The sequence below is a fragment of the Nyctibius grandis genome, chromosome 4, assembly GCF_013368605.1.
Source record: "Nyctibius grandis isolate bNycGra1 chromosome 4, bNycGra1.pri, whole genome shotgun sequence".
In the NCBI taxonomy this organism is placed as follows: domain Eukaryota; kingdom Metazoa; phylum Chordata; class Aves; order Nyctibiiformes; family Nyctibiidae; genus Nyctibius; species Nyctibius grandis.
Window position 1 is genome coordinate 19437555 of NC_090661.1, and position 14116 is coordinate 19451670.

Below are 14116 nucleotides of genomic sequence, written 5' to 3' on the forward strand. Positions count from 1 at the left end.
CGACCTTGCACTCCCCTTGCACGGTGCAGAACAAAGAACCTCGTGGTGCCTGCTTCACGGGAAGCAAAACTACATCCGGGAGGGGAGGGGGCGGTCACGGCTCTGAATATGTAAACCTATGGACCAATCACAAGTGCGATCGGGGCGCACGATTAACATATGCATAGTCTATATAACCACTGCTTTCTTTGTTAATAAACGAGAAGCTTCCATACTCACATTGAGATCGCGTAGCTTATTCCGGACCGTCCCCCAGCACCCGCGAGCGCGCCTCCCCCGGTTTTCCCCTTACTACAAATGATAAGTAGCCAGATTGTTGAGGGAGATGAGAGACTATTAGAAGAAAGGGTAATATTGAGGACAAACGGCAAAATAAGAGGATTTTCAGAGTCCTCTTAGATTTGAGAGCAATGTTCTCTCTTTTAAATTTACAAGGTTTCGGAGCAAGGATAGTTGGAGACAGTCCTACACTTAGAGGATGGAGAAAGCTCAGGTCACATCAAGGATAATTTCTGTCACCAGCAGTTTGTTGTAGCCAGTTATACCAGACTTCATGTTCTTCTACAAAGGCTGATGTTCTGCCGATGCCAGAAAGTTACACTGCCTCACTGTCATGAAGCAATTGCAGACTTGATTCTTGCTACAACCACATTCATTTTTTGGTCACATTTACAGTTGTGTTCTTCCCTTCACTAGTTAAGTGATAAAATTAGACAAGGTTGCATAATTGATTAGTTCTGTTCCTAATTTCAACAGGGAACAATACACTTATGGTTTTTTAGAAACAATTACAAACGAATAGTGCTTATTTTGGGGTACCCAGACTAACACACTTTAAAAGGGGGTAATCTGTAGAAAATGTCAGCTACTGTCTTGAATAGCAGTAACTTCAAGACACCTTGATTTGGACACCTCAGGTCACTTGCAACTGTGAAGGAGCATGCATGATTAGATACAATTGTGCCTGCCCACATGAACAAATGTGGGTACTTACAGAATAAGGTGACCATCGGGTAGTAGTTCTGGGGCATTCGCACAGTGTTTGGCAGAGTTGCTCAAACAAGCAAAAGCTTGTCAAACGCCTCTGAGTATCTAAGCTCCTGCTGCTGAGCATTTCCAGGAATACTGATGATATGCTGCTGTTTGTTTCACATGTTTCACGTGGGAGGCTCTGTCTTTTGAGATGTCAAAACACATTTTTTTTCCCCTCCTTTGTTAGAGAGATATAAATCACTCCCCTATTGATTACCTGTGTGGTTCTGAAGCGGCTCATCGGTTCCCAAGAGCTCAGGACATGCAGGGGCTGCTCAACACAACGATGCAGTCAGAGGTCGTGCTGTGGAGGAGTGCTTTTCCCAGCCAAGCAGCACTGAACAGCACTGCGGTCTCTGTGTGTATTTATGGAATGCAACGCTCCTTGCAAATAGCTTTATTTTTGTGTTAACAAGTAATTGCTGCTCTAGCATGGGGTATCCAGGGCTGGTAATTGATGTTAAACACAAAGTTTCTATTGTGGTGCAATAGAAGCGTAAGGAGTTGGATTCTTATATGTATTTTACAGGCAATCCCAGTACTGAAGGCTAAGTAGGCCTTATTTTCTTTGCCAAATGCCTGCAAAATCAGCCAGGCTGCATTAGGGTTCATGAAAATAAACAAACACCCACTTCTTCATGCAGACAGGTTTTAGCAGTTCCTGGTTTTCCAGTTTTGTGAATGTGACAGAGAACAAGGGACAGGGTAGGGTGACTTTTATACACCTTTTTCCTCCATCACTGTAAAAAGTGGTGAATGAGATGATGATAGATAGTTTTATTCTAAAATAATGTTTAATGGGTGGTTTGGATTACTTCAGCAGTAATCCTAAAGTATGGTTTGATCTAACAGGATCAATGACTGGGGTAGAGGGAGATGGGTCAAATTTTGTTCTCAGTTACAGTGGTCTAAACAGACATGAAAGGCATCACACAGCAGCAGAAGTGAGCTGAATTTGCTCACCTTAGTGAAGCTAATGCATTTTCTGCATGCCTCTCAAATTACTGGCTGGTTAGTTAAAAGGAGAAGTGTTCAAATATTGATCACAAAGATGCTGGGGATGAAGCAACATTTTAAAAATTAATGCCTATTTCTTATTTCCTAGTGATCTCCACCTGTAAAACTTTAACCAGTACGATTGGTAAGGAGTGTAATGCAGTTCAGGGTAACTTACATCCTAAACTCTTAGAATTTTAGTCACTTTGTACGCTTTCATAGTCTTCAGTCACGACACACAAAAGTCACCTGCTTGTGTTTCTGAGGTTTGAAACGCCACTGAAAAAGGCTGTAAGTTTGGTTAGCTGAAGGTATTAAAGAGAAATCAATAAAATGCTCTAATTTGAAACAGCTCCCTGACCTAGAGGCTTAATATGACTGCAAAACGAGTCTAGTGCTTTTCCTCTAACATGCATTGCATGCATGCAGCTCAACCCAACTCCTTTATCCGTAATCTGACCTTATCAGTCATGGACCAAAACTACACCTTCCTCCTTAAGGATGGGCCTGACAGACCGTGTTTTTCCGTTGTTCCCAGTTACTTAGGAATTGTTTGCTTCTGTTAGAAAGAGCAAAACCATTTTTCAAGGCACAAAGGCTTCAGAGAAGAAAGCCCCCCGAAAGGTGCTCAGGCCTTCCACACTTCAAGAAGAAATACAGTAATCACCGCTCACAAGTTTTGTGTGTGCACCAAGTATCCATACTCCCAGTCAAAACTCCCCTCTGATTTGTGATCAGACAGTCCCACAGAAGTCAAATGACATCTAAATGTGGTTCTGTTTCTGGAAAAACTTTTTCCCCTTCTTTAAGCCAAAGGTGCCATACACAGCCATACTTAGTAAACTCAGGGTGGGGAAAGTCTCTACCTAAGCTAATAGTAGGAGAAATGAAGAACTATACCAGAGCTAAGATCCCTCATGTCTGAGCCTGCTACTTTAACCACAGAGCCATCCCTCTGCTCAAGCTCTGACAAATACTTTTGCAAAGATAGGAGTGTGAATGCAGAAAGGACAAGGGAGAAGAACTCTTTATTTCTGTTACTGTCATGTTTTTTACATGTCATGCTTTTTTCTGAGACTGCTCTTTTCCATCCACGTACAGACATGGCCCATAGCTCAACCAATGACTGATGTCTACTGGTCCCATTAGAAAAGTCAGTGCTGAGACATTGTCCTATATGGCAACGTGGTTAGCTCTAATGTGGGGGTTTTTTGAGAGCTGTCTCTTAGGAGTCAGAATGCAAACAGCAAGCCTGGGCTGGGACTTTCGTTTCAGAAAGTCCCCTGCCTTGCCCTAATCCTCCTATCAGTGATTACACTCTACTGATTAGGGATATAAGGGTTACAATTATTACTGAACACAAAAAATAATACTTGGCATTTACATAGAGCTATTCAACTGCAAAGTGTTTTACATAATTAACCATGCTGGGATTGCCTTTGCTGCACCACTGCAATAGTCTATTCCTAAATAGTTTTGAAAGATACATGTGAAAACCAATTATGCAGAGCAGTAAAAATGGATCTGTGGGAGCTTTTTGTTCTTCTCCTCAGTGCCTACCACAGGGAGCATGGAGACTTGAACACCATGGTACTGTCAACACAGCACATGCTAATTTGATAGTTGCCATGTTAGAAGAGAGTGTGATGTAACACGACTGTACACAGCTTGTGAGGTGGCACTTTCCTATTTTCTTTTGGACTCCTAAGACCTAGCTAACTTTGGTTTCAAGTGCAACCTTATAAGACACTCTAAACTGTAATAGGTTTCAAGGCCAAAGGAATCATTAAGACAATCGAGCATGATCTGTAGCACTACACAGACCACAGACTATTGAGTCCTGCCTCAAACCCAAGCTTGTCACGGAACAAGACCATTCCTTTTAGAGAAAAAACCCTGTCTTGACTTCAGAGAAAAAGAATCTACCATCCTGCTGTACAATGGCATCCTACCGTCAGATACCTGTGTCTTCAGTTTTTAGTCTTTGGATCAATTACAGAGCCCTTTTCTTTCAAAACCCTTTTCCCTTCCTGCTCTCTTTCTAAGGACTACAATCACAACGCTACTTCATCTTTTCCTGGTTATATAAAGCTTTTAAAATTTCTCACCATAATGTAAATTTCCAAAATTCTCATTATGCTTTTACATCGTTTCTGAATCCAATCCAACTTGTGAACGTCTTGAAAAAATGTGACTAGGTGAACTAGACATAGTATAATTGTTACACCTATTTGATAGGAAGGGGAGCAGAAGCATGGGGTTTATATCCCATAAGTCCTCCAAATAATGCTTTTCCCCCCACCTTTGCTATATGCTTTTAACAGTTCTTGGGGTGTCATTGAAACCAGATTGATATTTACTGCAAACATCTTAATATTAGTAATTTTTACTACATTTTTACTAAGCAGAGTTAAGTTAGTGTAACATAGTAAACTTCTAATACTGTTTGATATAAGCAATGATATTAAAAATTTTATCTATAGTTCACATGGCTTACTCTTGGGCTAGCATCACAAAATGCATTTCTCTTGTCAGTAATTGATGCCTTCTAATATTTAGTCATAGTATTGGAAGAGAAAAATATTAACAATATAGCAAGATGCTGAGGACTTTTAAAGGTAACCGAAAGAACCTTCCACATGCAGTTGTTAGGATGCAGGACTGGAAAGCTTATTAGCTTGTTTGCTGGACCTGTGCTGTTGGTCTTTCACACACGGTACTGTTGCTGTCAACCTACTGCACTCAATACAGACAGCTCCTGCAGCCCCAAAGATGCACATGGAGTTTGGCCAACCAGTTCTTTTGTTCTGTTAGTGACTCCAAATTTTTAATTTCTCAGACCTGTTCTTAGCAGCCTGCCACTCATTTTATCGTACAGAAGAGTGTATGTGTATCTTGACGCTACCCGATTGAAATATACTCAGCATTTCAGCCCAAATGGCAATAGAGGAAGTAAAGGGTAAATGAGCAGGTTTATCATATCAGAATGTGGTAGGTAGCCCATCCATCATCTCGAATAGTTCACATAATCTTGGAAACATTGGGAGAGGTTATAATCTTTGGCCAATTTAAGACATAGGAGGCAAGACTAAAGCCCTGCCTGTCTGTACCATGCCAGCACCTCTGGAGGAGCATTTGAGAAAGCTATGCAAGATTTTTTGAGTGAAGCCAAGACAGTACAAGTGCTTCTTCCTAAAGCAGAAGAGAAGTTGGATCTCTTTTCCTCATTCAAGAAGCAGAGAAAATCAAATCAGAAAGATCACCTCCAAGAGAACTGATTGAACTGAATATGAAAAGAGAAGGACAGAGCTAATAAACCTGAACTGTCAGCAATGGTGTTTCCTCAGCAAGCCAGACAAGGACAAAAGGAGGAAGCCAACTACAGTATTCACCAGTCCTTATGAGACAAACACTGGCAGAGTGCTGTCAGAGAATCAGAAAGATGCAAGAGCAGTAGCAACATAGCAAAAAGCATTCCCAGCCCATCTGTGATGGAGGATGATCGAATTCTGCTGGGAAAAACGTATTGACTGTAGTAGGAAGTTGTAAACACCATGGCCGGTTTCCATTTTGACTATACTAGTGGAAACCAACAATAGCAACGAAAGGAGACAGGACAGAAATGAATAAGGGGTTGAAGTGGTTCTTTGTTATTACAGTATTGCTCTTCATTTCGACATAGGCTGTCCCTTTGACTTTAAAGAGAAGGTACTGCTTGTTTCCTGTCTGACCATCTCCTTCACTCTCCACACAGCACAGAACTGTATGATATTTAGGCATCAACACAATATAAATTTTTAAAAGAAATAAGCTATCCTGGTCAAAGGAGAAATAAATAAAAATTACCATTTGTTACAAAAAGCAGAGACTTTAGTTGCTAATGTACTGACTGGGTGGGAGGAAGAGGTTGGCTTGGGATGTGGAGGTTTAATTAGGTTCACACCCAGAACATGCTGTTACAGAACCCAGAGGGTAAAGAGGAAGAAAAAAAAAAGCTCAGACTTACATCTGTTTGAATGATGCTCCATGCATTGGTTAGGCCAATATTTCCATCTGTCCCATACAAATGAAGCCCTTTCTTCAGATCCTGCTGAGCATACTTGTCAATCTAAAACCAACAACAAAAGACACAAAACTCAAAATTTGCTGAAGAATCAAAGTGCACGGAGCAGGGAGATGTTGGACAGCAGTCCTATACTGAAATGAATTTTAACTGACATTTCCTCAAGCCTTTCTCCAGTAGAGCTGGTATCTATTACAGGTATCTGCATTTTGTAAAGAACATCAGGAGTTCCTGTTCTGAGTTAATGTTCATGTTTTCCGTCACAGACCTCCAGAATGTCTTTTCCCTTCTCACTTAACCACCAAAGTACTATGGAGAGACTGGATTGAGGTTTTTTGCAAATGAGGCCTATGTATGAAAACATTCATCTACCCACAGCATTTCCTTTTAGTTTAATATCTTTAATCGTGACCAGGTACACCTCAGCATCTTCCACATGCTTCCTGTGAGATCAACAGCGGCATTAACGTTGTACTGATACTCTGAATTGTGTTCATTATATCAGCCAGGACACCCTACTTCTTACAGCAGGATGGATGTAGTTATATTGAAGCAGCAGGGAACGAGCTATCCAAAATTCAGGACAAACAGGATTTAAGAATTTAGTTACAAAATGGAGTTGCTCTTAAATAAATGCATTTTTGTTAATGAAAGTACAAAGTTCTGCTGTAGAGGCTTTTACAATTGAAGATGGTGCTTTCTTGTTGAGAGTCTCTGCTGGTAAAGCAGGCTCTTGTTGGATCCACTGGTCACCACCAGGTAGTATCCAAAATGATTGCAAGTGCCACTCTCCCAGTTTAACCATACATACACATTTCTATAGAATCAAGCAAACACAAAAAGGAAGTAAATAATAAATGGATATTCATGGTTTAACCTGATTTTTCTGTTGTAAATGAAAAGCACTGAATAGTGTTGCTCAAATACATCCATACATTCCCCCCTCCCCTGGGTGTTTGTCAATGTTAGTGGTCTGTTTGACATCCGAAGTACAGCAAGAAGGGTGAGCAGACCCATCCCATTTTCTTCTCCATCAATCTGCTATAAATCTGACTGCAAAATACAGTGCCACTCTGAGGTCTTTCTGCTGCAACAGTCAAAAAGAAAACCGAAATTAAATTCACAACTTGCTTCATGGGGACAGTCTAAGTTAATGCATACTCTCTTCCATATTGGACAACACATAGACATGGTGTATTCTCTAGTGATTGCCCCTCTGACACTAGTCATTCCAGCTGAGGGGGGTCTAAAATGAAGTAACCAATGCTAATTTTGAGTTAACAGAGGGAACAAAGGTATTCTGCTTCTGTCATATACTTGGATTTTCCTTCTGCTTTGTTCAGTCAGAATTGTTTTCATTTGCTCCTGGAAAAAAAAAAGTGGATGCAAAGCATCTTCCACAGTGTAAAAGTGGAATTTTCAACCCATTACATCATAATTATTATGGGGTAAATGTAAAGTTATTCAACAATATGACTCCATGAAAAACTATGACCTTAGAAGTTCATCATGTCCAAGAAATCTCTGCTGTACGTGCAAAGGGTTGTGCTTGGTCTTTCCAGTTCTTCTGTTTCCTTCCCGAAAGTTTATCACTATTCAGCTGAGCCACTAATAAGATCGCTTTGGGACAGTACAAGACAGATGTACAACTCAATCTCAGCACCTTAACTATCATGCAAGCACTTTCTCGTGAATCACTATCTTGAACAGTAGATGCTGTGCTCCCACTGTAATTATCATGTAAGCTGCTTTTGGCTTTACACAGAGGTTATACATAGTCACTGGTACATTAATTAGCTTTCAACTTTGGTTTTCTCTTCTATCATTAAATTTGGAATTAGTTGAGAAAATTACAGGCAATAAATATGAAACTTATATGTGTGGGAGATTCCTAGCATTCATTTAAGAATTAGATTGAACCGGGTTTCAGCTCTTCACTTACTCTCAGCTCCCTGTGTCTCAGCTGGACCAGCTGTGGTCTCGAGCACAGCCATCAATTAGGATGGAAGGGCACACTTGTGTTGCTACTCTGAGAGAGGTTCTGAAATTTAGTTAATGTCCCACAGAGGTAGTGAGGTAAATTAGTTGTTGAAAAACTAATTCTAGTTCAGAAAGGGAGAGGTGAAGAGGAACAGCATAGCTGAGGGCAGGTGGGGACAGAAATCTAGCTAGTCATCTGTTGCCTTAAAGATGAAAGAGAAAGGTCTACTTCAAATATTAATTTATCACACCTGAGAAAATCCGCCCTGTAAAGTGAGAGAGCTATGCATCAGCCTACAGTTCATAACACTACTGATCTGGAACAAGGGAGATAAGGTCAAATGAAACAGTGATGCTCATCTGAAGGGCAAATGCTGTGCTACCAAAAGGATGCAAAATGCAAAGTTTGCATTTCCTCACTCAAATTTTGCTTTGCAAACTGATGCCGTGGCTCATCATGACAATCTTTTACCAGGGCTCACAGGCTTCCCTTGTTAATGCCATCTTCATGTCCTGTTTGAGATTAATAATAATAATAATTATAACAACTTAATAATAATTTAATAACTTATGATCAACATTTATAAAGTACTTCAAGTCCAGGAACAATATTTTGCTAGTCCACGTGTGCTATAACATGGTCTCAAGAGATTACCTCACCAAGCATTCCTGCTCTTCCTTTTACCTGGAGAAGACGCACTAGCAAGCAACTTGCTGAGGCAAAATGAAAGCAAGTCCTCTCTTCCTCATAAAATTAACCTCTTTTCCCTGCACAAAGAGTGCAAGACCCTTTCACTGGGAACACAACTGGCAACACATTTCCACACTTCAGAAACTGAGTAAACAGCAGAGCATTACTCAAGAAAATAGGCAATTCGTGACCAGTTCTCTCATGCTATTTCAAAAAGCCTCAACACATCAAGTCCCTCAATATCAAACCATGCACATTGGGTGACCCATTATTATTTCTTGTTTCAAAAAGGAAGTGCCTGTTTGAATTTTGCTTGGAAGAGGCTGTAAGCTTTTTATAATCCCACACCACGTGTGTGTCTCATTTCCTTTTCTCTCTCATCTCTATGCATGTTGCAACTCTGCAAGAGGCATACACACGTTGTGAAACAGTATCTCCATACTTCTTTACTTTTACATCCCCGTCCACTGACACGTGAAGGTACCTGGAAATCTCACATAGTTTTATACATATATACACACATACACACACAGAGCTTTATATTTATTTGAGTGATTGTAAATGTAGGATTTTACATAGTTCTCCTTTACTAAAGTTTCTAACTGATCTTCTAACCAAGTGTGCTGTAAATGCACCGAAGAGTGCTATTCTCTGAAGAACAGCTGATTTAAAACCTCTTTTTCACAGAGCTACTCCTTAAAGCATTCACGCTCTCCTTTTCGCTTATGCGAGGGTCAAAAAGGTCTTCACCATCACCTAGAAAAAACCTTGTACAGCACAATGAGTCTGTGGCCCTTTGGCACCAGCAGAAAGGGGAAGCAGGCATCAGCCTTGGTCTCCTGTCACTTCTGTCTGCAGGTGAGGTGCACAAAGTCCCCCACCGTCTGTGTGTCCCCCGTTTCTAGCCAGTTACATACAGACTTTTTTATTAATGTGTTATCTTGCACAAATTAATCAGTCTTGACGCAGAAGTAGCCTTGGACTTCTAAGAGCACAGACAATATTAAACAAGCCCACTTCTCTCTTCCAGGCTGCGAGGAGTTCAGTGTCTACGTGCAGTCCTATTAAAAGCACATTGACCTCTGCTTGAATAACCTGTGTACAAGGTTATCAGATGGATTTTTTTTTTTCTCCTAATTGAAGTACTGCTTGAAGCTCTAGAAATATGATTCCACTGGCTTTGACCAGAGAAGGGTAAGTAAAACTTAACACCTATTTGCGGAGCATAGCTGGCAAATGTTCCTCTAGGTTATTCTGCTTCCTGCTAACCTCAGTTTTGTGTCTTCCTCAAAATATTTTTAGAATAGCAGGAACTTTTCAATATGCCTTTATTCTAATTGTATATTTGATTTAAACGAAAACTCACAAAACACCCCCAGCTGTCTCTTCTGCCTTCAATTTGAGTTTTTCAGAAAATGATCTCTCTGAAAATGAAATGCTGCACCACAGTGATTCATCACATCTCCTGACAAATGATCCCACCCAGCATTCACCAATCTGTCAGCTTCTCTTGTTTGTCTCTGTGCTACCAGTCCTCAGCCAGGCAAAATGTCTGTCGCAGAACAGGGACTATAAGTACTGTATTAAATATTCTGCAATTTGAATCCGCTGCATGGTCCCATATGCAAGCCAGGCCCTCCACAAAGCACAACTCTATCTAGTGAAGGAGCACAATGAAGCATAATAAACACTCTCAGCAGACAAACCGTTACTCTGAATGAGATGCCTATTTTTAGTCATGTGGAATACCAGAGATTTCCTTAGAAGAGCAAGCTTTGGAAAGGTTAGGCAGTAAGAACCTTTTATGAATCTGCAAGTGAAGCACAGAAAAATTCCTGCCCTCCTCAGGATTCATTTGTCAACAGATAAGAGGTGTAAGCTTCAAGCTGGCACCCCATCCATGTCAATTCCTATGACTCTGGCTTCAGACACAGTGGAGGCTTGCTCATGCTTATCAGCACCATCAGATTTCAGTGGTGTTTCTAACATAAGTTAAATGCGTCCTGTTGCTTAGTGTGGTAATCCACTACAACCCATGACTGCAAGAGAACCACTTCTTAGAGTGAGGCATGCATATTACTAGCACTTATCAAAGGTAAGATCCTGTCCCACTGCAATGAGCACAAATACTTCCTCACTGACTTCCATTAGGCTCTAATTTGGCTCTTAAATCTCATTGTCTATCTCCATTTAGCCCACACCCAGAGCTAAACAATAACCAGTTGTTCTACCACCCAAGACCCCTCTCCAGCTGAGAAAGGGAATTGGGAAAAGGAGGGAGAACTGTGATCTGAAAATAAACAGATTTAATAAAATAAGAAAACCAATATCAATACTAATATAAAAGACACAAAGTTATACTCAGCCCACAGAGTGGTGGCAAGTTCCTCCAGGGATCACAACTGTCAAGAAGAGAGGTGAAGGAGAAAAAGGGCAAAGAGATAAAGGGCAAAGAGGCCCCTCCTCCAAACCTTCCCATTTATAGTGAACCTGACGTTAATGTTATAGAATACACCACCTGTGGGCCAGCCTGGGTCAGCTGCCCTGGATTTACCTGCTAATGGCCTTGATCACCAACCATACCACAGCTGGTCACAAACTGAAACAACATGTAACAAAAAATGGACTCTATAAATTTTATCCCTGCAAAACCCGGACATTGTCATATTAAAAAGACTTTCTAAAAAACATATACTACCCTAAAGTAGACAAGTGATGTGCAGAGAGTTTCAGGCAATGAAGGAAACTCAGTATTTAAACTAGAGAAGAGAAAGCTACAAGAGATGCAGCAGGACTGGAAAGAAACTCACAGAGGTCAGGAAAAATGGCTGGAAGCAGCTGATGCAGTGAGAGAGAACAGGCAGGGATTTATCTGAGCCTCATCTAAACTACAGCTGTGACAAAACATCCCTTAGAAAATCTTACTTAAGCCTGCGTATAAATTCAGGCCAAATTAAAAAGTAGTTCCTTCTTAATCTGTATTCCCTTGAGACAGCTATTTAAGCTGTAGCAATTTACATGTAAGGCTTGTTTTACTGTCAGCTTTGTCCCCTCATTGCTTTGGAAATCTGGAGCCTCCAAGCAGAACTGTGGCTGGCTGGCTGACAAGCCCAGCTGCAGAAGCCAGCATCCTTCAAGAGGACTAAGAGCTGTCAGACTCTGCCTTGCCTCCCTGAATAAGACAACCTAGAAATAATTGAGGCTGAGATAAAAACTGTGTAACAGCAGCAACAACAAAAACCCTGCTTAGTACAGACACAGACACGCTGAAAGCACTACATAAACATCCTGCACTGCAAAAACCCAGTGAGGCTCCTAATTATTTCCATCTCCGTATTACAGATGGGGGATTGCAGTAGCTGCCTCAGTTCCTGGGGATGGTTTGACAGATCTCTCACTCTGTGAATGAAAAGCTTTGGAGTTTATCTACTTACTGTTAAGGCATGAAACTGAAGACAAGTACTGCTCCCTGAGAAGCCCAGTCCTGTAATTTTGCTGCTGATAAGGAGGAGGAAGTGCTTTGGAGCAAAACTTCTTGGGCAAACAAGAAAGTTGTATCTGTGCAGAACATGGGTATTATCAATATTTACTGCTAATACGATGCAAGACTTTGATTAAACTGAAGCTATACCAATACAGAAGAGGCAAAGTCCTTCCACTGTCCCAGCACACTGAGGGGGAAGGTGGCTTTGCTCTGGAAGAAAGGCCAAAAGGCGGCTCTTGAGGAGACTCTTATTAATTCCTTTTCAACTTGCTGACAGTGTGAGATGTCACTTAGATTCTGGCACAGCCTTTAGGCAAAGCCAGAGGATGCCAGCAGCATCCTCAGCTTTCTAACCTTCAGGTAAATGTAGACTTTTAGTTTCAAGCCTCAGTGCTCCCCTACCACATCATGAACAAAAATTCCACCCAACAAGCCCCCAAACTGGACAAAGCCTCTCTCAGCAGTGTTTCAATATAGGTAAGTAAATAATCCTGACCTTTCTGGTGATTGCTTCCCCTACCTCTCTGCCCCTCCACCAGAACAGGAGAGGCTCTAAGAAAATGACAAAATATCCAATAGTTTCCCACCGGGCAAAACTTTTAATTTAATGCCTTGGTAATCATTCTCTACAAATAGCAGGGAGTGGGAAATCGAATGTAAACAGAAAGTGCCTAATCTATAAGGTCATTTGTGGGAGTCCTCTTGCCTGCTAAGAAGAGATGAGATTGATTGTACCAACAGGTAAGGCTTGTTTTAAATGAGATGTCCCTAAGCCTGTCTATAAGAAGCTGGGAGCAGTACCTGCTCTCCTCACCGCTGAAATCTTCCTTATACCATCTGCCTATAAATAGAAAACTTGTAAGGTTTTAATAAGTAAGAGACATTGCATGAGCTTTGCTGATGGTTGACAGTTAAGGGATAATATACTATTTTCTTGTCAGTGTCATCAGTGTTACTCAGCACCTTCAGGACTCTCTGCTCAGCTCTGTGGGATTCCCTCTTCCTCACTTCCTCCCTGAAAGTGAAACAACTCCAGGACTTAACATTTTTTTATTATGGCTTCCTTAAACACAGCAAACCACTTGCTTAGCGAATTCTCTTTTCCTAGTTTGACTGCAAAAGCCTACATCAGGAGTCAAACATTTTACGGATCTTCTAAACTTCAATAAGTTAGTTGAAATGCTTATTGGCTCTAGCAGTGTTTGGTACCAAGAGAGATGCACTGACACTGTCTGTGTAACTTCAGAGGAAAAGTGGAGAATACAGGAACAGAACATTGTAGGAACTGGTCTGGGAGTGGGAAGAAGAATGAACATTTCCGAAACACGCTGGCTTGGGTCAACAGAGGTGAGACCTTTCAGCTGTGCCACAGGCTTCCTATGTAGTCTTAAAAAGTCACTGTTTCTCTTGTCTTTCAGTTCTCTATTTGTAAAACAGGAATAACCTGACTCCACTCATGCCATAAAATGAATAATATAATTTGGAGTAGGTATCTGAATACCAAAACCAAGCTGGGACATGAAGCCCTGTACAGAATCTGAGACAAGGAATGGAGTTACCAGCCTGAGAGGGTCAGTAACCCTCCTGGCACTGAGATGGCAAAACTGAGGTTCATCAGGAAGCAAAAGGAAGGACAAGTGCATCTTGCATTGGCCTGGAGCATGCAGCTGGTGAAACTATGAGAGAGTCTTCCACCATGTGCTCTGACAAGAACCAAGAAGTTGCAATAGTTTTTATAACAAAAAGCTAATAAGGAAGTCAAAGAACCTGGGTTTTCCAAATAATTTTTTCTGGGGTCCATGGTTTCTGAGTACAATTAATTGCAGTTTCAGTCACTGTCTTCCACCCACAAGCACCTGCTTGTGCTCAA

At 41.1% G+C, this 14116-nt stretch overlaps 1 protein-coding gene across 6 annotated transcripts in view; it reads right to left on the reverse strand.

Annotated features, from left to right (window-relative positions):
- TSPAN4 (tetraspanin 4) overlaps nt 1-14116 on the reverse strand; it is a 479366-nt gene that overhangs the window by 11926 nt on the left and 453324 nt on the right. For all 6 annotated transcript variants that reach the window (XM_068398876.1, XM_068398877.1, XM_068398879.1 and 3 more), the window contains one exon: nt 6035-6136. In XM_068398876.1, the coding sequence (XP_068254977.1) occupies nt 6035-6136 (102 nt within the window). The remainder of the gene's footprint in view (nt 1-6034; nt 6137-14116) is intronic.